The sequence below is a fragment of the Physcomitrium patens genome, chromosome 7 (genome assembly GCF_059467195.1).
Source record: "Physcomitrium patens ecotype Gransden chromosome 7, ASM5946719v1, whole genome shotgun sequence".
In the NCBI taxonomy this organism is placed as follows: Eukaryota; Viridiplantae; Streptophyta; class Bryopsida; order Funariales; family Funariaceae; genus Physcomitrium; species Physcomitrium patens.
The window spans coordinates 13,801,483-13,828,814 of NC_143416.1; the positions used below are offsets into that span (position 1 = coordinate 13,801,483).

Here is a 27,332-nt window from a genome sequence, read left to right on the forward strand (position 1 = left end):
TACCTTCATCAACATAAATAGCCTTTATTCTTTCCCCAACATAAAACTAACATTGTACAAAGTCTCTAGTTTTATTTCCTCCAATGTTATTAGCTTAAACCAATATTACATTAATTGTGGAGTGCATTTTTTGTATACATGGTTATAAATAAGTAAACTTTAAGCTTACATCAATAATTTGAATTCTTATTTTTAGATAAAAATTGGACAATATTTGGCAAAAGGTTCTACCTAATACAAATACTTTTCTACTAAGCAACTTATTGTTATTTCACATATCATATAATAATTTAGCTACAACCTTAAAAGTATCATTATTATTAGTGCTTCATTCAAAATAAATATCTTAAACTTTTTAAATAATCTTTTAATTTGGACTAAATAATAATGTAGGAATTTGCTTTATTACTTAAATCTATTTCTCACTTCGAAGTAATTAGATTGCAATGAAAAAAGAAACAATATCTGTAGAAATTTGTATCTTCTTCATAAAATTGTCAAAGACATAAATCAAGACATAATTGTTTTTTTAAATACAATTTGTGTTGTTGAAAATAGACAAATAAGATATACATATAAAATAGAAAGTAACTAGAATGTGAGTTAATCACAAAGAACCTAGAACCGAGAGAGTCATGTTACGGACACTCTAAAACTTCGAGCAATTGTAAAGTCCATCAAAAAGTATTGGACAGACAGACGATGAGTTGCACTGGAGATTGACAAACAACCATATTTGAACACTGCTCACATCCATCGCACTACAAAAGAACTACAACGCCGAATTAGGGCAAAGGTTCCCGTAGAGCAAATATCACGACTACACTACAAATCACATGCACATGATTTAACAAGGAAATATATGGATATGAGAGCAAAAAACCCATCTGAGTATGTGTAGTTTCTAAAACATTATGTCTGCCCAAGGCGCTTGTGCTGCATACATTCGCTAGAAATGAGCAGGTGCCTGTAAAAGCTGTCTGGGCGCCCATCGCTATGTCTGGATTCCTTGGCACGGTCGACCGTATCCTGGGAGTTTCCCCTCATCAAAATCGCATCGGATATATATATGCACTAGTGCATAGCTCCTAGGTTGTGGTGCTTACTCTATAGCTGCCGAAGATGGGATTAGATGGTTTACTGTCTGTTTACTATATACAAGGTGCTAGCAAGTCGCTAACTTGTCTAAGGAATGACTATGATACAAACTTCAACTAGAGCAATTACACTTAATGAAAGTCACAGGAAAAGCACGGCAAAAGGTTGCAGTCTACTTTTTATAGTTGTCTTGGATAGAGTATTCGACTTTTACCCACCAGGCGACGTCTTTGAGATACATATGCTCCCTGAAGTTAGAATCTGTTTCTTCCTCGCAAGTACTGGCTGGGTCCATTTAGTGATCAATGTGAGTAAAGAATTGGAATAAGGACAGAAAGAATGAAGTTACAGCCTGCCTTCTTATAAAGCACGTTGTTGAAGAATCCTGATACAGTGGTAGTGATTATAGGCCAGAACGCCCAAGCCACCACGAAATGACTTGCAGCCTGAGCAACTGGAAAGACTGCCATTGTTATGGCAGCAGTCGTCACCGAAACTGCAATCATGCTCGGCGAAATCGTCATGCGGCAATTGGATACTCGACATCTCCATTAAGGTTTCTACAAGCGTTATAATCGGAGTTGATTTCTGAAAGCAAACATAAACAGAATGAAGTGAGTTCGGAAACTCCCCTGCCTATCGTGACTTAAAGCTAGTTCAATTAAGTTCACCATAGCTTCACGAGTAACGAACACAACTGACACGGTTTACGTCCAACTGTCCGGGTTAATTGGAATCTATGAACGAGGTCAATCTTTGCAGTATCACTTGATTATGAATAAGCATTTCCGTATCATCGCTTACAGTATCACATGAACCTTGGAGGATCCAACATCACAGTGCAGATCCAGGTGGTTAGCGCGACTTAAGTCAATTTGCAATACCAAAGCGTAGATAGAGCTGAAAGTTACCTGGCGCAATTTCCGTAGCCAAGTTTGCAGCTCGCTCTGACTCCTTCAATCGTACAACTAGCTCCCCAGCAGCTTGCACAGCATCAGCAGTGTCATCAAGCTGAGCTTGCAGTTCCCTAATGTGCTCTTTCAAACGCTCTTGCTCAACTTTATAGTATGCAATCTGTGAGGCTTGAATACTGAACCATTGTTCCTCAACACAGATCAATCCGGAACTCTTCCCCTCCTTCTTATATTCAACAACACTGTCACGAATCTTGCGGATGTTAGCCAAAAGGAGAATATGCTTCTCCTGTAGCTCAGCATACTGATCCAAAATGCGAGCGTGACCTGTTATAGCCATTTGAAGAGCTTCGTGCATCTCCTGGGTACACCTGCACGGAATTGAAAACCTTTTCATGTAAGAAAACACATGACACTACAGGCATATTAGACAGAACATAAACCACGACGCAATTCAGACATTAAGCCAACACGGCGTTTTCACACGCCACGAGACTGCGGTTGTACATCGCCGATGAAGAACATCAGCAACCAGTCCAAGCGAACACCCAACACGCATGATGCGTCTTAACCAGCTTCAACCCATCCCTCATTCCAAGCTGAGTACAAAGCACGTATCCGATCTAGGTGGACACTGCCTGTACATAAAAAGAACACAACCCACCTCTTTTCGCCTTCAAGCTCCTTGCGCCTCTTCTCTGCCAACATCATGTGATGGTCACATTCTTCTCTTAGTCCTTGAACCATCGTAACCAGTTCTATCTCTCTCTCGTCCCATTTCCGCCGCTCTTGCTCCAAAATATCAGCAACATGTTCCTCCGCGATTGACGCTGGAGGTTGATCATCTACGTGCATGGACAATGCAGATTCACATGAAGGCATTGTCTCAGGCACAGCTGTTAAAGACATGGCCTTAACTGGGCTATAAGAAAGTCGAGCGCCATGCGTTGACGTCAGAGAAGGATGACGTTGCTTCATAGAGCCAGGAGCTCCGTGCTCAATATAATGATGCACCTGGTTCCTTAGCTGCAAAATGTCTTGTTGAAGATTTTCACGCTCATCAAGGTCACATAAAACTTTGCAACGATGAAGCTCATGCCTAAGCAGATCTTGTTCAGCTTTAGCTGCAGCCAGCTCCGGGTGGTGGATAAACTTCTCTTGTAACATCTGAAAATTTGGATAACACCAAAAAGTATCAGCGAAACAAATCAAAGAAAGATTCGAAATGCTCGAGGGACTTAGACTCGTAAAAAAGCGGATGTATCAGCTTGATGTTGACCATCAGTGCACTTCCTGATGCCACAGTAAATGGTGGCAACAGGCTGTTGAGAATGAATTCAGAGATGTGTTAACATCTTGTACCTTGTACTCAAGCTGGAGAGCTGCCAATTCGTCAGTGTAGTAATCTTCTTTAGGAAGGACACCATCCACTAAAGATTCCATTCGGGCAATTTTCTCCTCCCGGCTTTGCTGTATGATGGCATTACACTCCCTCTCCACCTTGTATTGCCTCACCTGCGCATCCCACATGCGATTGTGGGGCTGAATCAAATACCTTCCCCGAGATCCGATTCTTCAACTTCCTAATTCCTTAGACAAGTAGCGGTTACAGGACACTTTTGATTCTCGATAGCCTTAGTCAACCTCGTGTTCACTGCACAGAACCTAGGGAATTGCGCCGCAGATAGACTGAAAATTTTGAACACAATTTAAATGCTGAACATGCTTAAATTAAACATCAACGTCACATACATGTTAGCTGAAAATGATTTCAAAGTTTAAAAATCATACCAGACGAGTGAGTTGCTCCAAGTCCGCAGCTTGTTGTGCAATAGTCTCTTCAGCAATTTTTTCTCTTCTTAGAGCCCCTGCCAAAAGCGCCTCTGTGTTCTACATAAACAAACAGCAACACATTTTAAACGGGCTAAGTGTCAGGCCAAACTCTTAGAAATTGAGTGTGGCTTCAAACTAAATAAGCAATCATCATTCCATCGGACACTTACATTGATCCATGGCACAAATACTTGAGCAAAAACTGTCACAAAAAAAGTCAATCTCCAAGGTGGACAATATCCGTACCGTTCCTTGTAATTACGGAGATTTTAGAAGTAGGGCAATAAGATTACCAATTCGGGCTCTCACATACCTGAGCATGTTGCGTTTGAGGAGGTGGAGTATATGGCGCAATCTTCCAGTCCTCCTGAGTGATTTCAGGCAATGGAGAAAGCTCCCCCGGGGAAGGAGATCCCAACATTATTGAATGTGACATGACCACCATATCTTCGTGCTCAGAAGGACACGGAAATTCACCAGTTCCTGGAACTGAAGTTGAATTGCCAAGGCCGTTATTCCTAATCCGTACAGGCGATTCGCGCTTCGGTGAACTTGGAGATTCACCATTCTGAAAAGAAAACCGCATTCCCGAAAACCTGTGATTGAAACCGTTAGTCCTATTTTCGTCCTACACAAACTAGCTTCTGGTGAAACTTGCATCCGAATCAAGAAAAAACATTACTGCTCAAAGTGGAGACACCTTGACGGTACTGAACCTTCTCTTGGAGATGTACAACATGTTTATGATCACCAGTACCAAAGTTCCATGCTTTACCTTCTGGATTGTCGTGATAGTGACTGTCGGCGCTGGTTCTCAAGAATTTCAACGCCACGATTAAGACTGGCAGCCAGCTGATCCGTGGAAGATGAGAACGCCTTGCTGCTACGCAATCCAAGAGGGGATTTCGGCAATCCAAAAGTGATGCCAACCCCAAACTCTTCTTTCTTCCCCTCCTTCACCCTAGGAGAAACACTCATGGTAGGCGCGACAAGGTTAGAAGTCGGTTCTTGCAATTCCGGCTGCGCAGATGATTCGGATATGGGTTCTTCCTTTTCACTGGATCCATCAACTGATCCGAGCTTGCTACTCCAATCTGCTGTTTCTTCCGTGTTCAATTCAGTCTTCATCGAAAGCTCCTTCGCCTCCACATCCGATGCAGAACTTCCATCAGCACTTACGTCCACGCTATCATCCTCACCAATCTTCTCTTCGAGCGGCATGTCAGTTTCTTTTATTTCATTCGGAGCGATAGTCATGGGCTGTCCCAAGCTCAGTCTCAGAAGGTTGTAGCTGCGACGGGCATTCCATCCACTAGACAGTCCTCCAGCAGAACCTTCAGTCTGAATACTATTGCATTTCATCCTCATGAGTTCATCCTGCAGCATCATACCCAGAACCATTCATTACACCCTCAAATGCAACACACACACAAACTGCTTCACATGAAACCCTCGTCCCCCACCGTTTCCACTACTCACTGACACGCATCAACCTCCAACCCTTACTCTGAAGCATGCACATTCTGCTTCAACCCTACCTTCAGTTGACGGATCTGTTCACGCAACAGATTCACATCGTTACCAAGTTCTTCGTTCACTACTGCTTTGTTCTGTATAGCTTTCGCTCTCTGAGCAAATCTCAGTGTACTCAGCGTCTCAGTCCGACAACTGTACCACCAATCCACAACCTCTTTGTTAGAACTTTCACTTCACTTATCAACCACATCACGTACCCAAACTGCACAAACGATCCCTCCTACCTGCTGGCTGGAGAGATGGCACATATCATCGCAAGCTTCGCATTGCCGCCCAGTGATTCTTGAAGAAGGAACGTCAGCCTCGAACTCCGGTACGGGATATGACGATGTTTCCCACTTTGTGCTACTTCCGCCAAGATGTTGATCACGTTCCTGCCCACACCACCAAAACAACACGCTTTCGTCACAATACTGCCACTTCCTCTCCACTGCAACCCCCACGTCATGCCACCTTCCACCGTTCCCATTTCGCCCTCAACCAGTGCCGCCCGTCACCTCACGTTCCTACTTACCACATTGCAACAACACCAACCAGACGCGGCTCCTTGGACGCCTGGGGATCAACTCCTCGGGTTCCGGATGTCACTCACCCAAGTTGAGACAACGACTTGTTGATGTTGCCAGCCTCTTTCAAACGATCTCCGGCAGCCCCTGTCTGCTTTTGTCTTTCCGAGCCCGCCAAATCTACCAAGTTCATTCTGCTTGTTCTCACACTGCTCACACCCTCCGCAACACTCTGCCCACACCCCAAACACTCCTCATCATCACTCTCGAACGCTTCAAGGAAGCTCAATGCCTAACTTGGACATTCCTCAACTCACAACACCCCATTCACTTCAATCACTTCGCAAGCACTAGGCAAATCCGAGCACCTTCCACACCCACGGAAACTCCACCACGTTCACGTCGGCATCAACATTGCTAATTCAGTACCTTGGATCGAGACTCGATCACAAAAGTAAACACGCTGTGCGACCGCGAACTCTCGTTGTTCATCGCTGTTGACCCGACTCTTCTATTCGCGGAGCCCTGCATTCAAAACACACCACATTCCCACTCGATCTCATCCCCTTACGCTCCACATTCACCCACGCAATCATTCTGCTTTCCCTCCAATACATGCCACTCCCAGGCTTTGCACGAGGAACACCTAAGCCGTGTCACCAACCCACACCACAACGCAAACCTCTACTGCAAACTTCGCCACATACCCGAACGAGAAGGCTTATCACGTCATCCATGTTCGACACATACTCTTCCGTCAACCCCTCCACGTAAACACCGGTCTTCGTGTCTTCCCTGATCTGTTCACACACCCTGTAATCAGTTCCGGACCAACGTCATGCACGCATGCCATCCCACATTCCAACTTCACCAAACACATCAAACACTTGGTTCAACAGCGAACCAGGAGATTCTTTTGGGTCGGCTCCAGTAGATCTGTAATTTGTTCGTTGTATATCTGCCACACCACAGTCCCCGTAATCCGTCAGCACACATGCATTCCTTCTGTCACCCCCATCCCATTCCTCCGCACAGTCATTACTGCCATCAAATTTCACGCCACCTCCACTACCTCAAGGAACGAGCAGCGGCATTGATATCGCAGCTGCTTCTCCACATTGTTCCGCTCTTCCTGCATCGAAACGGAAACGCTTGTAAGCCGGAGTACCACTGGGCTACGTTCACTACCCTCACTGTCCCAAACAACACCCAGATTGCCTTCAACATGCTCCGTTGCACGCATTGTGTGAGCTAAGCATCACAAACACGTAATGCTTGCACTGCCGATGTACCTGCTGGATGCGGGAAAACAGCTGTTCGAACACACGTGGTGTGATACCACGCTCCTCTGTTACACTTGCATCCGTCCCTGAAGTAGGCAGGATACCCCACATGGTATGCGTTTTACCGCTTCCTGTCTGTTTCGCATGACACAAAAGAGAGAGTGAGTGTTCTCGCATCAAACCAAGGACGGATAACTCTGCAAATGATCGTACTCGGTGGCGGCGGCTGTCAACAATCACCAACTTAGACTTGGCAAGACACGACCACGTTGTGACAACATGCTGAGCACGGTACCTGGCCGTAGGCAAAGATGGAACTGTTGAATCCAGCCAAGCAGTTCTCCACCATGGGTCGACCCACCATTTCAAAAACAGCTTCCTGAGAGTGACATTACAATGGCATCAAACCATCAACTTCCAAATGAGATACGCACATGAGAATTTCAGCGACACGTTATCCCACTCAATGGTTGCTTTCAGGCGACATGACATTTTAGAGCAAGAGGACTAACCTGAGACTCAGTTTCACCTGCCACAGAATCGAATGTGAATTGCTGGTCACCAAGCGACAGGGAGTCACCAGATAATTTTTGCACGACATTTGTGGCCTCCTCAGCAGCCTCCTTTTTGTTGAGGGGGCGCATTCTTACGATCACCTACAAGAAGCCGGTCAACCACATACTGTGAGAGGGAACCGTGCAGCAATACCGGCAATCGAGATAAGGAAGTGCTACTTGTAGGTCCGTAGCTTTCTGAGCAGCATAGATTGTTTCGTTTTTGTAGGATCCAGAGCTCCACAGAAAGCTCACAAATTAATGTACCAGACAGGTCGTTACTTGAAATTCTTACCTTTACTCCAGATTCGGACGGATCCACTGATGGATGATTCGCAACGCCATCTGCGGCTCCTGATGGAAGGTCCCAATTGAGTTTCCGCTTCGAACCATTGACCTGCTCTTGCGCAGCACCTGCGATGACCGGTGTGATTGCGTCTTGACCCTCGTTCGTGGGCAGTACATTACGAACAGGAGACGGTTTGGGAAACCTGGGAAGCAGAGCAGGGCTGGCCATAGCAACGTCCTTCACTGGAGTTTTGGATCCTTTCGATGTCCAGGAAGGCTTAACTCCAGACATGTCTACATTGGTGGCGCCGTCGGGAGCCACATTTTCACCATTGTTGCGCCCCCTACGTTTCGTCGGAGTCTCCACAGAGGGGACGATCTTCTGTCGCACACCGAAGCCAACAGATTCTCTCTCATAATGCGACGTCTCTCGCACTCGCGATCCTCCACCTTTCCCCTTCATTTTCCTCTGCTATTCGCTCCACCACGACCGCCTCTCTCAAGATCTAGAATCCAGGGAGACAGCTGCTAAACCCAAAGCCTCTCAATCGGACCCCTCTACAGTATTCTCCTCGCCGTTATTCAGCTCCGATCCAACTCCTACGAAACGAATGACCTCACATTCACCACATTCCGCACAAGACCTAAGCCAATGCTCACCCTCGCGAATGCTTCTACCAAAGTCCGAAACATTTACCACAACGCCTTTCGCGAACTCGACAATCTGCTACACTTCTAACTCAAGCATCGCTCAAGGCTTCCAACAGGTGGCCCAACATTCGCCGCCCTCAACAGTGTACCCGCATTTGAGGAGCTCCGATGCTACTAATCCATCCTCATAATCTCAATACGCACATCATCTTAGTGCCACAGCCTAACGACTAGTACGAATTTGAACAGCGACAACAACAGTAAATTCAGCCGCAATTCCTAAGCGGAGTCGAGCGGTCACTTTTTAGAAGAGTATAAATTTCGTAACCGCTCCTTCCTCATGGTTTTTGTCTGGTTTATTGAAAAGATTTCAAACTAAAGTGTTGAAAGTATAATCGAACTGTTAGTTTGGACGATGCGCGGGATTTCGGAGGTCGGCGTCGCCCTCCCGGTCCACTGGCATTCCGTTCTGTGCAAGCAATCGAGAGACGTCCGTCATTCGTCTCCGAGTGCGAATCCAGTCATCAACGACCTGCGAAAAGCCACTGTTCCGGTGGTTTTGCAGGATGGAATCGTAAGAAGGTTTCTGCCGCACTGCTGACGATATCTTCCCCACCCAAACCCTAATCGGACGTTGCATTTAACTCACTTCCGCAACTACTCTCACCACGACGCCCACCCGGGACGCGGTTATGGGAAAGGGCTTCGTGCGGTTGGAAGAGAGTCCATTGCCGTGATGGCGAGTTCGTAGTGGTCTCTTCAAGGTGTCTTATCACCGCATCCCAAATATTGAACTGCATGTTTGACTGGTCTATTTCTTGCAACTAAGCCAAGAATTTGTTACGAAGTATCCAAAACTTGCTGAGAGAATTTTAAAATATAATATTATATTTCAATCTACTTAATATGGATAGAACATACCAAGCTTCTTTGCAACTATGAATTATTCTTGAGGGTATTTTAAAGAGAGAAAATAAAATTCATGCTGTAATAAAGTGTATGCTTTATTTGACAAGAAAATTAATCTATCTTGTAGCTAGTGTTTATGCTATTTAATCGCTTTAATGTATACCTTAAAAAATTACAATCATATATAAATGTATTTTATCTAATTTTAATAAAATAATTATATTACATATATAATTCTTTGTAAATTTATAATTCTTTGTTTAATTATTTTTTAAATTGAAATAATTAATAATTTTATTTTTTAATAAATATATTTATAAAAAATAAAATTAACATATATAGGTATTATTATTATTTTTAATTATCTTTAAAAAAATAAATATTTAACTTAAATATTTTTATAATATAAATTTTAAAAGAATACAACATAAAATTTTATGTATCTATAGAATTAAAATATGTTTTTAATTTAAATAATACTAATTATAATATAATATTATTACAATAAAAAATAATTATAATAGAACTTATATAAAATATTTTTAATTAGATTTTAAAAGATGATTATTTAGTTGTAATTTTAATATACATATTATATTATTTTAAAAATAATATCTATTGTTTAAATGGTTTATAAAGTTATTGGTAGATCTTTCAAATTTTAGTATATACTACAAGTTAATTTAGTTGTCGTAAAAATTATATCACATTTTGTTTTATTTTATTTTATTTTTTGATGCAAGTAAAGTGAAACTTTATTACACATATAAATAAACATATAAGCATGTTGACTAAGACTAGCTTCTACAAAAGATCCTTATTCCTATTATAATCTTAGTTTATCAAATTGAGGCATATCAAAGTCTATTGAAGAGTACTTGTAACTCATAATGCGTCTATCACATTTTCATATCATTGGAGATAAAAAGCTTCTAGTATTAAATGGGCTTGATTATGAGTCTTTTTTTTTATCTTTGTCTTTGTCAATGCTTATTTTTTTCTTCCATAGTCAATCAAATATAATCATAATATATTAAAAATTTGCTCTTGATGCCAATGCTAATTATTGAAGGCCGTAATTTTTTCTTTTATCTAAATATTCTATATAATTATCTATCATAATAGCAACCATAGGCAATTCTTTTTTCTATTGCAATGTAGAATCTTGTTGACAAGAATCCCTTAGTTTCTATATAAAGTTGAATACATGATTGCTTTGATTCCCTCTAATATTGTTTCAATTAGATAGAGATACAATATTTGTACAATAATTTCCCTTGCTACTCCTTGGATTTAATCTAATCCAGCTAATAGAGACATTTTTTCCTCCTCTCCTTGTCTTTTACTTGAATAATATCACTATGTATTGATTAAAAAATTTATTTACAATACTATGCTTCCACACTCATACTTTGTTAGCTACAAGACACTCTAAGACTTTATGTATTATAATTTTGGATTTCTCTTCAAAGCACACAGAATAACTTTGGTCAATATTTGTATTTTTTCTTTCTTTTTAGACAATGATAGCAACTATACAATACCAAATGAATTAGAAGAAGCCAACTTCCTTCCTTGTTTGATGGTTGAGCCAAATATTAAGCCATTAGAGTTTATACAAGATTGACAATAATCCTACCCATTTAGACTCTATTATAATTGATATTATATATTTTTATTGCAATAATTTTTTTTAATTGTATAAAATAGTATAATAACAATCTTTTATTTAGCCAACAAAATCTCTCTAGATCCTACTAAAATTAGTCTAAAGTGTCATAAAAGAAGTGGACGTTATGTTTTTGTTGGCCTTACAATACTTGCACAATTTGTATCTAGTGAATTTTACCATGCATTAGAATGTATATAACTCTATTGATAGTGGATGTAGAATCCCATACAATTATGTTCTATATTAGAATTAAGGTGAGACTTTATGTATTTTTGTAAATGTAATATATGTGCTCTACAATTAGTATTCAAAATTATATTTTATTTATTGCTAAAGCATTAGCTGCACTAACATAAAAGATTGTGTATAAGAAAGGATCATTATCCACATCATATACCTCTATCCACTCACTTTCTACATAACTTATTTATCTTGAGTTCAATATAAATCTTTAAGAATTATATATTTACTTGTATATGGTCTTCTATATCCCTATTTACTTAGGGCTAGGCCAAATTCGGTTGCATCTTCCTTTATAGTGATAAAATTACTACCATTCTATACATCTCTATAGACATTATATTAATATTATTTAATTGTAAGGCCTTTATTTAAGAAAATCCAAGCCTTATCAAAGTGATAGTCAGAGAGTGCCACATGCTACAACTTAGGAGGTCATTCATGTTATTTGGTAGTATATAAGTGAATTCATAGAAGAGCTTTTTTGAAGCAAAGGTAATTTAATTCCATACAATGGATCCACAATGGCTTAGGTAAGTTGATAATGTAAAATAATCTAAATTAATTTCCCATTTTTCTTTAACATATGGTTGATAGCAACCAATTCTATATTTCAATATAAGTTAAAGATTTGATTGATCTTGTTCTAGTGCCTTAATGATTATCTTGACTATAATATTAAAATAGCATCATTAAGATGAATAACATTAATATCACCCTAAGATTTAAGTTGACGATATTACAACCATCCAATTCTTAAATTTGATTATTTTATAGTAACAATAGTAAGATATATTCTCAAATAAGCCTTAATTTTATTTAGTCTTTTTTTGTGTCTTCCTATGCCAATATGAAGAAAACTAATGAAGATAGTAATATACTATTAACTACAATATATCTACTAATTGTATTAATTTGTTTGATATACTAGTAGGTGAGCTTCTTCTTAATATGTGATTCTAGGAACTTATCAATATCCTAAGATTTTAGTGACAAACCAAAGAAGGTGCACTATAATTTACTTATTTCATCTTGATCATCCCATATTATTTTTAGATAATTTTTTCATATAGATTGTGATAAATTATCATAGCCTTTTTAATAGCTACTTGATTTGTTTTAATTTATATTAAATTAAAAATCTAAGAAAAATATTTCAATAAGAGAAATGAGATTACAAGTAAATTTTTCTTTTTTACATAAGATAAATGATGTATTATCTATATAGTATGCCATAATTTGTTATTTTTTACTTGTGGATAGTTGAATTCTTTGGATTCTACCAATATTTTGTTTCAAGAATTGATCTATAAAGATGGAAATTGTGGTATGATTATGAGGCATCTGCAGCAAACAAGTAATAAAATCACTAGTTATTTGATCCCAACATGCCGTAGATAGTGAAATTGGCTCCAATAATCTAGGAGATGTCGCATTACGTACTTTATTACATTGATATGACTCATAGGAGTATATAAAGGATCAAATATCATTATCTAATCTTGTTCAAAATCATGTGCGAGTCCAAAATAATGCACCAAAATTTTTTTATATAATTTTTGGTATTTCAAGAAGATATAGTATTATTTATTTATTAATTATGAAAAATTAGAGGTTTTTAGGAAAAATGAAGTTAGTTGTAGTCAAACTATGGTAAAAAATAATAGAAAGTTATTCCACTCTTGAAGCCACAAGTGATGGTGAAAGAAGATGAAGAATTACTCTACTCTTGAAGCTACAAGTGATCGTGAAGGAAGGAGATGGAGAATTATTCTACTCTTCAATCATTACTCTTACAACAACAAATCAAGTTATTTTCTAAAGAATCTATTCTAAAGATTATTATATTTAAGTTAGTAATTTTTTTAGCAAATATTTTAATTAATTAAGTTATTATTATTTGAAAACCTATGCATTGATTGAAATCTATGGTGATTTTTTATGATCTTGTCGCAAATGGATGTCAATCATTGGTCCTTTTTATAAAAGGCATTGGTTGGAGATCATGGGAAGTGTAGGTTGACTTAATAACAAGTTTTACTATTTATATGGATTAGCTAGTAGGAAAGCTCTTAAATTAGTTTTTATTTGTAAGTTATCGATAATAGTAATTATCAATAAATGGCTTGAGGGCTGCGGTGTCGTGTTGTAATACGTCTATATGATGAAAATATAAATGAAGAAGATTTATTAATATTTAATGACCTTAGATGTTAGAAGCAGCGGCCAATTCCAGTGCAAATATTGAGAGGCCAGGTTCAGTCACCCCATTACAATCAGCTGGGGCATACTCACCAATAACAAAATATTCCATTTGATTCCAGTAACGGGAGTCAGCAGGAAGGAAAAGGACCAATTCAACGTTGGGTGAGCCTGGTTTGGAGAGCTAATTGGATCCAATTTTAGAAGACATCTAATCCAGGTCCTATTACGGGCGTCTTACCTAATACGAGACCTGACTTGGTTGGACAACTCAATGCAGTCCAATTACAGGGCTTCGATTTCGTTTCAGGCTGTTTCATTCTTTGTGCCGTACCGAGAACGTCCTTTTGATAAAATGATCTCTTAAAGGTAAAAATGGGAGGGAAAAAGCGGGGGGGTCGGCTGTTCTAATTCGGGGAGTTCAAGGCGAAAGAATAGGATCTTCTCAAGATAAAAGGGAAGGGTAGGTTTAGAAATAGATTTTTTTTTCAAGAATCAAGGTTTTAGGTCGGAGAGCTAGCTTCATGCTTTCGGAAAAAGACGAAAAATTGGGATTTTAGGTCGGAGAGCTAGCTTCATGCTTTTGGAAAAAGATGGAGAATTGGGGTTTTTTTTTTATATATAGGATTTTGGGGAAACTGAGAGGGGAGTTGCTGAAAGTCAGTATTATATTAGTGAACTAGATTTTTTCGGAAGAGAGAAAAGGCTGATACTCTTGATTATTGATGGAATGGGAGATACTTTTGTGGTTGAAATTCAGAGTTGTCTAGAAGGTTGAGTATGCTCAATGCATGCGTGGTTGTATTAATCTGATTGTACGGATAGAGGATATTTGCCAACAGTTTAAAGAGGTATTGGGAGTTGGCAAATTGGAGATTGTTTAGGGTTTCTATGATAATTGGGGACCTACCGACAGAGATAAGAGGAATATCGGCAAGCGGCCAAGGGACATTGGTGCGGATTGTAGCATAGCCTCATAATCTGTAAGCGGGGCTGAATTGGAACTTCTTGAGCATTCGAAAGGGCTTGCAGAGACACTAGCGATAGATGTTTCACAATACGTTGGAAGGACAGATTGAAGATCACAGCTTGCCGAAGTTCACGGTCTAGGATTAAGGTAATTAACAATAAAGATAAAATAAAAAATAAAAAATAAAAAAAATAAAATAAAAATAATAAAAGAGATTGAAGTTATATAGGGTCTCTAGATATTTTATATTGGAATTAAGCTTTTACATTGTAATCTGATATAGATTATATTTGGGTAGTCAAGAACCCGATAGACTGCTTGAGTATCAACGAAACACGATACTACTTCCTACAGCCAGACGCCCGGTACATTCTCAAGCAAGATAGCATGTAATACGACATAAGTGGTGAACCCAATGTGAAAGCTTGAGGTGGAAGGTATTGGATTTCGTTTGATTTTATTTTTATTTTTATGGAGAACAAAAATAAAAATTTTGAAGGATCTTTGGGAGGAGTTTCTGGTGGGGGTTCTTATAAAGGACAAGGTATGCACATGGATCTGTCTATTGCTAGTATGTTTCAAGCCTTCTCATTATTAATGCAGCAACGGCAAAACAATGATCGAAAAGAAGCTTTGGCAACCAAAGCATTGCAAGCAGTGGTCAATAAAATTGATCAATTTGATGGAAGGAATATTTCAAGATATTTAAGATGTTATGTTCATGAAATGGAATTAAATTGGATTTTTGAGAAGAAAATGGTTGAATTATTTGGACTTGCCACAATATAGGAGATAAGAGACCATATTACATCGATTACGGATCGTTATGGGAATTCATGGGAGGTTTTTTCACATGCATTGAAAGATGAATATTTCTTGGAAGATGTTGATTGCATTACTAAGAAGCTGTTTCTGGAATGGATTGAATGGCCCAATAAGAATTTGTAAGCAACAGAGCTACTAAGAGAATTTGAGAGGCAATACTCTCAATTATCGAAGGTAGAAAAATTGACATTGGAGCTGAACAAAGTTGATCTATTTCTTCAAACTGCTGATGGAAAATTGCAAGGAAAATTGGAATTCTTTCTTGAAGACAAAGAAGAAGATGAAGGATTGACAACAAAGTGGAAGAACATTGAAGATGTGGTGGAGTTGCTTGCAAAAAGAGAAAGAAGGAAGGATAGGAGCAATATTCCAAAAATAATACAAGCACCCAAAGCTCCAATACGTACAACACCACCAACAATGCCTACAGTTCAACCTTCGACATCCTTATCAAAGAAAGCAGATATGGGGATGGAAGAAATTATACGAGGAATGTGAGATCTTCAAATCAAATTGACAAGACTTGAAGAGAATACTTCCACAAACAATTTGAAGAATGTTTCAAAACAAGGATATGTACAAAGATGCATTTGGTGTGATGACGCTTCACACACTAGAAAAGATTACAATGAATTTAATAATATGATATGGCAAGGAATTATTTGCTAGAAAGATGAGAAGATAGCATTAAAAGATAGGAAGGATCTTCTTCAAACCAATTTTGGTAAGGGAGGAATGAGAGCATTGGTTCAAGATTACTTAAAAGAGCATGAAATAGCAGCACGAGAAAGTGTAAGTTATGATGCTAGAGTAGATGATGACCTTGGTGGAAGTACGAAAACTAGTGAGTTTTGGGGTTCTGCCATTTCTACAATGCAAGAAGGAAAATTACCTCGAGAAGCATTATTGAGGACTGCAGCTACAATACGAGGTGCAACAGGTTGGGAGGATCCTGTTGAGTCTCTTTCAGTTCATACATATATTGCTAAGAGCCAACATGAAGCTTTGATAGAAGAAAAGAGACGAAGAAATTTTGATGATACGAGAGAAGGAAATTCTTCTAAGAGACAAACTCGAGGAGATAAGGCTCGGGAGGTAGCTTCACAAGAATTGCCTGTAAAGGATACCTCAACATCATTGGGAGAAAAAAACAAAGGAGACAAAAGATAAGGGCAAATCAATTGCTTATAAGCTACTTTCTGACATTGAAGCTGCAACAAATTTGAAAGGGGTGTTGGAAGAACGTATATTAAACGCTAAGGTGGAATTCACATTAAAAGAAGTTTTGGGAATTGCAAAGAAGGAGTTTCATGATGTTATCATTGACAGCATTAAGCGAAAGAGGTAATTAATGGGTGAAACTGGAATGAGTCATGCTATTGATGCAAGAATATATAAAGAAGAAGAAGAAGTTGATATTAGTTATAAGAAACCAACAAATAAAAAGAATGGGTATAATCAACGAGTACGTTTCGAAGATTATAGTGATAAGGAAATGGAAACTTTGAGCCATTATACTAAAAAGCATTGGACAAGGGCAACTATTGAGATATTGATGAAAGTATGAGTTATAGAAGAACCAATTGTTGCTTAAGTCGACCATGGTTCTGAAATAAATCTCATGTCTAAAGATCTTTATAAAAAGAAAAAATGGCTAATTGATATGGAACATGGATGGGCAATAGGAGCAGCTAATAACACATGAGGCAAATTATATGGAGCTTGTCCAGATGTCAAAATTCGGATTGGGGATGTTGCGATGGAGCAACATTTCTTTGTTCAAGATACAACATCTTATCCGTTGATTTTAGGACATCCTTATATTATGGTAATACGGATGGAAACAAAAGTACTTGACGATGGTTCTACTTATGCAAGGGTATGTAGTGAAGATGGGAGGAAAACTGTACAATTTCTAAGAGTACCTCCTAACCATGAACGGAATCGAGATAGGTTGAGGGAGAAACCATTGCCAAAGATTATTGAAGGATTTAAGGATTTTGGAGAGGTACCACTATAAAGCGAGATTATGGAGGTACAAAAGAGGAGGTACTCTTGCAAGATGAAGGTGCCTTTGATGCGAGTTTTATTGATATTTTGGAGAATGGAAATATTATGTATAAGAAAGTTGATGATTTTAAAAGAAAAGAAAGAAAAATATTATATAATATTGAAGGAGAATTATACAAGTTAGATACATTACAAGATGATGAGAGGATTTTAGGTGTTTATGAAGCAAATGGACTAGAAGATTCATTGGAATTGATTACATCTATTGGATTAGGGTATAATGATAAGATTGTTGAGATTCATTCAAGAGAGGTCTATACCAAACTTGAATCTTTTCAAGCACCAAAAGTCAATGTAGAGACGAGATATAAAACGGTGTCGTATTACGTGCTTTCCTGCTCGAGAACGTGTCGGGCGTCTGGCTGTAGAAGGTAGTATGGAGATTTGCCAATAGTCAAGCAGTCTATCAGTTTTTGATTGTTGGAATATAAACGATTGCAAGAATACACCATAAATCTATACGGATGCCCTTCGACTGCTCGCCAAAGTCCTTTCTGTCCTAGCCAGTAGGTCTCTAGACGTTACAAAGAACCCCAAACAATCCAAACTGCTAATCTTCGACACCGCTTTATACTCACGATCTTGTATCCACTAACTGTCTCGTTAGATTAATCCAATAAATTTCATTCACTCCGCATACTCAATCCTATAGACACCCTTTTAATTCTTCATCATAGACATAACTCGATTTCACAAAACAATCAAGAGTAATCAAATCCATTTCATTAAAAAACTGGATTCACCATTACAACACTGACTTCAGCAACGATTGCCTTAGTCTTCCCAAAATCATATGAAGAAAAAAAAAATCCAATTCTCTGTCTTCTTTCCTCGCCCGAAGCATGAAGCTAGCTCTCCTCCCCTCATCTTTCAAAACCTCCTCTAAAACTTATATTCCCCCTTAACCTTATCCTCTAAATTTCTTCAATCTTCTGTCTAGGATCCGGAATTGGCTCCCACCGTCAGAGCTTGGATCTAAAATTGGCTCTCGCCGTCAGAGCTTTCTCCTCTGTTTTTACCTTTAAAAGCTCCTTTTACCGAAAACAACGTTCCCTGAAATGGCACAGAGAATAGGACAGCCTGAAATAGAATCGAAACCCTGTAATCGGCACCACATTGAGTCGCCCGACCAATTCAGGTCTCATATTGGGTAAGAGGATCCGGATTGGATTCTTGAAATTGGATCCAATTGGCTCTTCGAACCAGGCTCACCCGTCGTGTGAATTGGTCCTTTCTCTTTCTACTGACTCCCGATATTGGAATCGAACAGAGCATTTCAATATGCCCCGGCTGACTGTAACGGGGTGACTGACCTGACCACTCAGTATTTGTACTGGAGTTGGTCGTTGCTCCCAATATTTGAGGTAACTGAACATTAATAAAAGTCCCCTTTCTTTATATTTTCACGGTATACTCGTGTTACAATACAACATCCACCCCCTCTGAACTTGTGCATCCTCCGGTATGCACCAATTTACCCAATTGCTGTTTGATTTAGAAAATATCCACTACGTCTTTGTCCAGTTCGTCTTCGTCACCTTCATTATCCATATCACTTTCAATCTCTTGCTGCGGAATCTCTATACCTTCATTAAGGTCTTCCATATTCATCTCCATGTGTCTTCGTTTAAATATTTTTACACGCTTCTCTGCAATTCATTTTCTCAATTTTGTACCATCTAACTCCCGTAACAAGTAAGTCGCATTATCATGAACAGTTGTTACTACATATGGTCCAAACCAACGTTTTGAAAATTTCCGCAAAGTATTATGTTGATTATCCAGACTATTGTCATAAACAAGTACCTAGTCACCTTCCTCCATGGCTTTTGGTCTCAATCGAAGTTGCTTATCGAATCGTGCCTTGTTTTGTAACCTTGCTCTTTTTAACCTTTCCAATGCTATCTGCACATCTTCCAATCTTTGCTCCAATTGTCGAATCCTAATAGCCAGAAGTTCTTCTCTTGACAATCCATCTTCCTATGGTAGCATACTCCAAGTAAGTACCTTTTCTTCAATCGACATAATTGGTTTTTGACTTGTCATAAGTTCTACTAGCATATATCCTGTCACTGAACTATGTGTTGTTCGATTAGCCCATAATGTAAATGACAAAAGCCGTGGCCACTCTTTAACTTTTCCATTACAAGCTTTAACTAATGCTTTCACAATCAGTGGGTGACCTCGTTCGCTTTTTGCATTCCCTTTCGGATTATAAGCAGTAGTCAGTGATAGTTTAATTCCACATCTTTCAAAGAACTTACGAGCTTCTTGTGCATTTAATTCTCCACGATCTACAGTGATTTTTCCTACGCATCCGTAGAGGCAAATGACATCTTCAAGCAAAAACCTACAAATCCCCTCTATAGATTTTGTCCTCAATGCTCTTCCTTCTACTTGATTTGATAAATCTTCACGAGCTAAAATCAAATATCTCATCTGCCATAACCCAATCGGCATAATAACCAAATCAACAACCCATTTAAAATGAATAGCCAGAGGATACGTAGGATGAAGACCATCTCGATGTCGGATATTAGAATACGATTGACAAATTTCACATGACTCTACAAATGAGAGCACATCTCGATACATATTTTTCCACCAATATCGTTCTTTGAGTTTAGCAAAAGTAGCCCAGATTCCTCTATGCCCTGCCCATAAACTATCATGAAACTCCTTTAATAATTTTAGTTTTTCTTCCTTTTTGCCTATCACTCATCGTGGCATTCCAATTCCTTTCTTTGGTCTCTTCTATAAGAATCCATCTCGAAGTAAAAATCCATATGCTTTTTTTCTTATTTATTTGAATTTTTTTGTAGATCAATTCTCCTGCTTAGTCAAGGTATTCAAGTAATGACCAATATCCAATAATTCTCCTTCATAAGATTCTTCAAGAAATAGCTTGTCTTCTCTATTGAGATTTGATATTGAATAGAATTTCAATCCGACGTCATCAATGTCTTCAACCATTTTGTCTTCCCTCTCGTATCTTGCTCGAGATAGCATGTCTGCTACTAAATTGTCCTTCCCAGTAACATGCTTAAATTCTGGATTTAGTGACTTAATATAACTAATCTATCTCAACATTGCAATATCTGGCATTGAAAATTTAATAATCATTCCAAGCAATGGCAAGCAATGTGTTTCATTTACTACTACTGCCCCAATCAAATAGTCCTTTTCAGCTTTTATAGCCGAAACGACTCCCCAAAGTTCTCTTTTGACTTACGAATATGCATGCTGATGAATACTTAAAACTTTAGCCCCAAATCGAACTGCAAATCTATTCCCATTTGAATCGGCTTGACCCACAGTCCATCCAATGGCAATTGGACTAGCGTCCATAGTAAGAATCACTGGTCTATTGCACTTATAATCAACCTTCCTCAATATTGGAGGTGACATCAATAATTTCTTTAATCTTTGCATTGCCTGAATATGCCTTTCTTCCCATTTAAATCGGTAGCCCTTGCGTAACAGTTCATATAATGAATCCACTATGTGAGCAAAATGAGGGATCCAGATTCGATAAAATACACATGCACCCAAAAACCTGCGAACCTCTGTTAAAGAATCACAATCCTCTTTCATCCTTTCAATTGCATCAACTTTAGTCGGATCTGGTTTTCTTCCGTAAGATCCACATAAATGTTCAACAATCACAACCTCTTGTACTCCAAATACGGACTTCATACCCGATAATGTAAGATGAACTTCTCCAAGCCAAGTTAAAATCTTTTCACAATCTTGTATATGATCAACAACATATTTGTGACACCCCCTCGTATCTAAAGTTTCATCCTTGTCTCCTTCTCTGCACTTTTTTATAGGAACATCATCTAGAAAAGGCATAGTCTTTTCCAGAATAAAATCTCTCAATACCTTATTCATCCCATTCATCATATGCGCAACTGAGTTGGTCGTGCCTTGAGGAAGAGTGCACACTCTAACCAATCGAGGTGGTGTACTCATTGTTGTCATATCTCTACTTCCTTCAGCAAGTTGAAATTGATCATAACCTCAATACAAGTCACCCATTGAATAGATCGCCCTTCCAGCAAACGCCTCAGCAAATTCATCCGCAATAGGTCCAATTCTTGCATTCCTGACAGTTACTATATTTACCGGTTGCATATCTTGAATAAACCATAGTGACCCATTCTTCTTAGGTACCGTAAACCATCGACTAGAATACGGCGCAAATGAGGGTTCCAATATTTTCATCTTTATCTTTTCTTTTAATAGTTCCACCAATTTAGGTTAATGTGCCCTCGGTACTAGAATCGGTCTTTGATTCCAAGGTACATGTGGTACAGTGAAGATAACCATAGGTGTTATAATATTTAGATCCACATACCCAATTTCATGAGATTCGAAAGCAAACGATCTACCTTGTTTAGCCAACATCTTTTTGAAGCAAGTAATTTCCTCTGGCAATAAAGAACCATCAGAACCAATCTTCAATTCTTCAAAAGTCTCTTTAGTAAACTGATGTCCAATACTCATTGGATCTCTTAAACTTGCTTCTTTTGATGTTTCTCCCATTTATTCTTTAGAATCTTTTGGTAATGGTCCGGTAACAGGCTTTACCTTCTTATCTGCCATTTTATATCTCGTCTCTATAGTGACTTCTGGTGCTTGAAAAGATTCAAGTATGGTATAAACCTCTCTTGAATGAATCTCAACAATCTTATCATTATCTCCTAACCCAATAGATGTAATCAATTCAATTGAATCTTCCATTTCATTTTCTTCATAAATACCTAAAATCCTCTCATCATCTTGCAATGTACCTAACTTGCGTAATTGTCCTTCAATATCATATAATCTTTTTCTTTCTTTATTTTGAAATCATTAACTTTCTTATACATAATATTTCCATTGTCTAATATATCAATAAAACTTGCATCAAAGGCACCTTCATCTCGCAAGAGTACCTCTTCTTTTGTACCTCCATAATCTCGCTTTACAGTGGTACCTCCCCAAAATCCTTAAATCCTTCAACAATCTTTGGCAATGGTTTCTCCCTTAACCTATCTCGATTCCGTTCATGGTTAGGAGGTACTCTTAGAAATTGTACAGTTTTCCTCCCATCTTTGCTCCATACCCTTGCATAAGCAGAACCATCGTCAAGTACTTTTGTTTCCATCCGTGTTGTCATAATATAAGGTTGTCCTAAAATCAACGAATAAGACGTTGTATCTTGAACAAAAAAATGTTGCTCCATCGCAACATCCCCAATCCGAATTTTGACATTTGGACAAGCTCTATATAATTCGCCTTGTGTGTTATTAGCTGCTCGAATTGCCCATCCATGTTCCATATCAATTGGCCATTTTTTCTTCTTATAAAGATCTTCAGACATGAGATTTATTTCAGAATGATGGTCGACTAAAGCAATATTTGGTTCTTCTATATCTCCTACATTCACCAATACCTCAGTAGTTGTCCTTGTCCAATGCTTTCGAGTATAATGGCTCAAAGTTTCCATTTCCTTATCACTATAATCTTCGAAACGTACTCGTTGATTATACCCATTCTTTTCATTTGTTGGTTGCTTATAACCAATATCAACTTTTTCTTCTTCTTTATATATTCTTGTATCAATAGCATGACTCATTCCAGTTTCACCCATTAATTACCTCTTTCGCTTAATGCTGTCAATGATAACATCATGAAACTCCTTCTTTGCAATTCCCAAAACTTCTTTCAATATGAATTCCACCTTGGCGTTTAATGTACGTTCTTCCAACACCCCTTTCAAATTTGTTGCAGCTTCAATGTTAGAAAGTAGCTTATAAGCAATTGATTTGCCCTTATCTTTTGTCTCCTTTGTTTTTTTCTCCCAATGATGTTGAGGTATCCTTTACAGGCAATTCTTGTGAAGCTGCCTCCTGAGCCTTGTCTCCTCCAATTTGCCTCTTAGAAGAATTTCCTTCTCTAGTATCATCAAAATTTCCTCGTCTCTTTTCTTCCATCAAAGCTTCATATTGACTCTTAGCAATATATGCATGAACTGAAAGAGACTCAACAGGATCCTCCCAAACTGTTCTACCTCGTAATGTAGCTGCAGTCCTCAATAACGCTTCCCTAGATAATTTCCCTTCTTCCATTGTAAAAACGGCAGAAGCCCAAAATTCACTTGTTTCGGTACTTCCACCAAGGTCATCATCTACTCTAGCACCATAACTTGTACTTTCTCGTGCTGCTGTTTCATGCTCTTTTAAGTAATCTTGAACCAATGCTCTCATTCCTCCCTTGCCAAAATTGGTTTGAAGAAGATCTTCCCTATCTTTCAATGCTATCTTCCCATCTTTCTAGCAAATAATTCCTTGCCGTATCATATTATTAAATTCATTGCAATCTTTTCTAGTGTATGAAGCATCATCACACCAAATGCATCTTTGTACATATGCCTCAACTATAAGAACCAACTGCTCATCTTTTTTTTGAATACATCAGCATATTATTAGTGATAGTATTGCAAGTAGTCCTATCAATCTATAAAGCAAATAGAAGCAGTTTAAGCCATTGAATTGACTTATTCTTACATGCCTTAATCAATACATAAATGATAGGAAGATGACTCTACTTATTCTTTCTATTGGCTTTAAGATTATAAAAAGTAGTTAACTTTAGTTGAATTCCATATCTATTGGAAAATAATAATAATAAATATTTGTTATCAAATACATAGTAAATATTTCTATGAAATGCTCTATATAGGTTGAAGGATCTTCATTCCTTGTATCTTTGAAAATAAAAAGATTAGAGGATATAGGAAGAGCATTAAGTCCCTCTAGAATTCAAATAGATAAATATTTTAGTTAAACCAAGGAATTAGTTGGTATTGATAGTGATTCTTCTTTTTTTGCTCTATTAGGATTCATTGGTTCTTATAGTTGAGGCAAATGAATACCCTCTTGATCCAAAAGATTTGTACTATCTACCAACTAATTTGAAAATAAGTCTTCTAAATTTTCTTCACGATCTTCTAAAGAAAGATATTCAAATTATTTAAGGAGTTTTTTAGGTATATTTAAATCAGGTCCAAGGGTCAAAGTTCTCATATTTAGAAAAGATGTTTTGATGATTTTCAAAGACTCTAGATTTTCTAAGAATTATACTAATACGGATTTATAGAACTTAATGGAGCAGTTCATTAAACTGCTACAATTACAATGTCATGTCTAAAAAGTAAAAATTAAAATAATTGAATAAGCCAAATAAGTAACTTATAGAATTTAACTTTTTATTATCTTGTATTCATCAACTTGTATCCCACTTAAATACTTCTTTCAATAGGAAAAGATAACATAATAGAAATAACCTAAAAAAAAATACTACTTGAATATATATCTAATTAATATTTTTTTTAGATTATTATATAAAATAACCTTTTGTAGAGGTGATCTTGAATAATATTCAATGCAAAGGTATTTTTTTGTTGGCAAAGAGCTCAAGATTTTATTTTTTTTAATTCTTTATATCAATTTAGTTGAAAAATTATCTACTACTTAGTTAATAATAAAAATATTAGACAAAAAGGACTCTTTGGATGCATCAATTTAACTTGAAGGAAAACTCACTTGGGTGCATTTCCAACCATCTTGTGACTTATTAACAAATCAACATCAAAAAATTCTTAACAATTTTCTTAATTGATTACGGACTAGATTAAAAAGATAGTATCATAAGTATAGGTTCTATTCTAATGCAATAATCTCAAGTCCTAAAAAAAAGAATAGATGAGTATTTCTTTTGCTTCTCTTTCTTGGGTTCTATCTTCAAATTTCTCAATCTTTGCTCTTATATAATTGCTCGAGAACGCGCCGGGCGTCTGGCTGTAGAAGGTAGTATGGAGATTCGCCAATATTCAAGCAGTTTATCGGTTATTGACTGCTGGAATACAAACAACTGCAAGAATACACCGTAAATCTATACGGATGCCCTTTGACTGCTCGCCAAAGTCCCTTTTACCCCAGCCGATAGGTCTCTAGACGTTACAGAGAACCTCGAACAATCCAACTTGCTAACCTCCGATACCGCTTTGTACTTACGATCTTGTATCCAGTGACTGTCTTGTTAGATTAACCCAATAATTTTCATTCATTCCGCATACTCAATCCTATAAACACTCTTTTAATCCTTCAATCACAGACGTAACTCGATTTCACAAAACAGTCAAGAGTAATCAAACCCACTTCATTAAAAATCCCGATTCACCATTACAACACTGACTTCAGCAACGATTGTCTCAGTCTTCCTAAAACTCTATGAAGAAGAAAAACCCAATTCTCTATCTTTTCTTCCCCGACCCCGAAGCATGAAGCTAGCTCTCTGATTCCTCAAAAAAAACTCCCACCCTCTGATCTTATTCTCCCCCTAACCCTATCCTCTGAATCTCCTCAATCTTCCGTCTTGGATCCGGAATTGGCTCCCATCGTCAGAGCTTAGATCCGAAATTGGCTCTCGCCATCAAGGCTTAGATCCAAATTTGGCTCTCATCGTCAGAGCTTTCTCCTCTGTTTTTACCATTAAGAAATCCATTTACCGAAAACAACGTTCCCTGAAACGGCACAGAGAATAAGACAGCCCGAAACAGAATCGAAACCACGTACTCAGGTCCACATTGAGTCGCCCGACCAATTCAGGTCTCATATTGGGTAAGATGCCCGTAGTAACCTGGATGTTCGCATAATTGGGTCAAATTGATCCTTCGCGTCAGATTGGCTGAGACCCGTAGTAAGACCTCGATTTTCTCGTAACTAAACTGCATTGGGTTGCCCGACCAATGCAGGTCTCATATTGGGTAAGAGGACCCGGATTGGATTCTTGAAATTGGATCGAATTGGCTCTTCGAACCAGCTCACCTGTCGTGTGAATTGGCCCTTTCCCTTCCTGCTGACTCCCGTTATTGGAATCGAATGGAGCATTTCAGTATGCCCCGGCTATCTGTAACGGGGTGACTGAACCTGGCCACTCAGTATTTGCACTGGAGTTGGTCGTTGCTCCCAATATTCGAGGTAACTGAACATTAATAAAAGTCCCCTTTCTTTATATTTTCACGGTATACTCGTGTTACAACACGACAACGGAGACAAGGATTACTATGCTTGAGAAGTTTGATGGAACAAGATCAAAATTTTGAGGATTCTTGCAACAAGTCAAGCTCTATCTACTGTTGCATCCTTTCCAATATCTTGATGGATTTGCTCAAGTTGGATTCATAGGCGCACTTCTATCAAGAAATGATCTCTCTTGGTTTGCTTTTTTTAATGGAAAAAAGATTTAAGACTCCTTTAAGATTTAAATTTATTTGTAGAAGTGTTTATGACCACATTTGGAAAAAGTGATCGAGAACGAGTAGTAGAGAAAAAACTCTTATTTTTATGATAAGGATCACGATCAACTACCACATATGTTGTTGAATTTCAAAACCTTGCTTGCAATGTGGATTAGAATGACAAAGCATTCATCAATCAATTTTGATAAGGATTAAAGGATAGTAACAAAGATTTGTTATTAATAATGCTAAAAGTAGAATCTTTAGAATAATTTATTCCTCAAGCCATTGTATGCAATAATCCATTATTTGAAAGGAGTGAAGAACAAAGACCTGGTTGGAGAGGAACAAGTCAAGTAATAGCGGCAACTTCCAAGTTTTCTAAAATATATTTATTAAGGCCGGAGCCAATGCAAATTGATATGATACGTTTTAAAACTCTCACAGAGCAAGAAAAGACTCGACGTTGCCAAGAGGGTTTGTGTTTATATT

The 27,332-nt window shown here is 37.9% G+C and overlaps 1 protein-coding gene across 1 annotated transcript; it reads right to left on the reverse strand.

The window, feature by feature from the left end:
• Window positions 1–861: 861 nt before the first annotated feature.
• LOC112284511 (kinesin-like protein KIN-12A) lies at window positions 862–8,836 on the reverse strand. The gene is made up of 18 exons (XM_090252061.1): window positions 8,020–8,836; window positions 7,683–7,826; window positions 7,466–7,549; window positions 7,180–7,305; window positions 6,960–7,019; window positions 6,792–6,845; window positions 6,595–6,687; window positions 6,317–6,412; window positions 5,974–6,119; window positions 5,606–5,755; window positions 5,384–5,513; window positions 4,621–5,222; window positions 4,159–4,441; window positions 3,804–3,902; window positions 3,375–3,527; window positions 2,677–3,179; window positions 2,010–2,383; window positions 862–1,686 (listed from the first exon to the last, which is right to left on the reverse strand). Exons 1-18 carry the CDS (start codon window positions 8,473–8,475, stop codon window positions 1,619–1,621), a joined length of 3,621 nt encoding a protein of 1,206 aa, XP_090108187.1. The 5' UTR covers window positions 8,476–8,836; the 3' UTR covers window positions 862–1,618.
• Window positions 8,837–27,332: the final 18,496 nt, after the last annotated feature.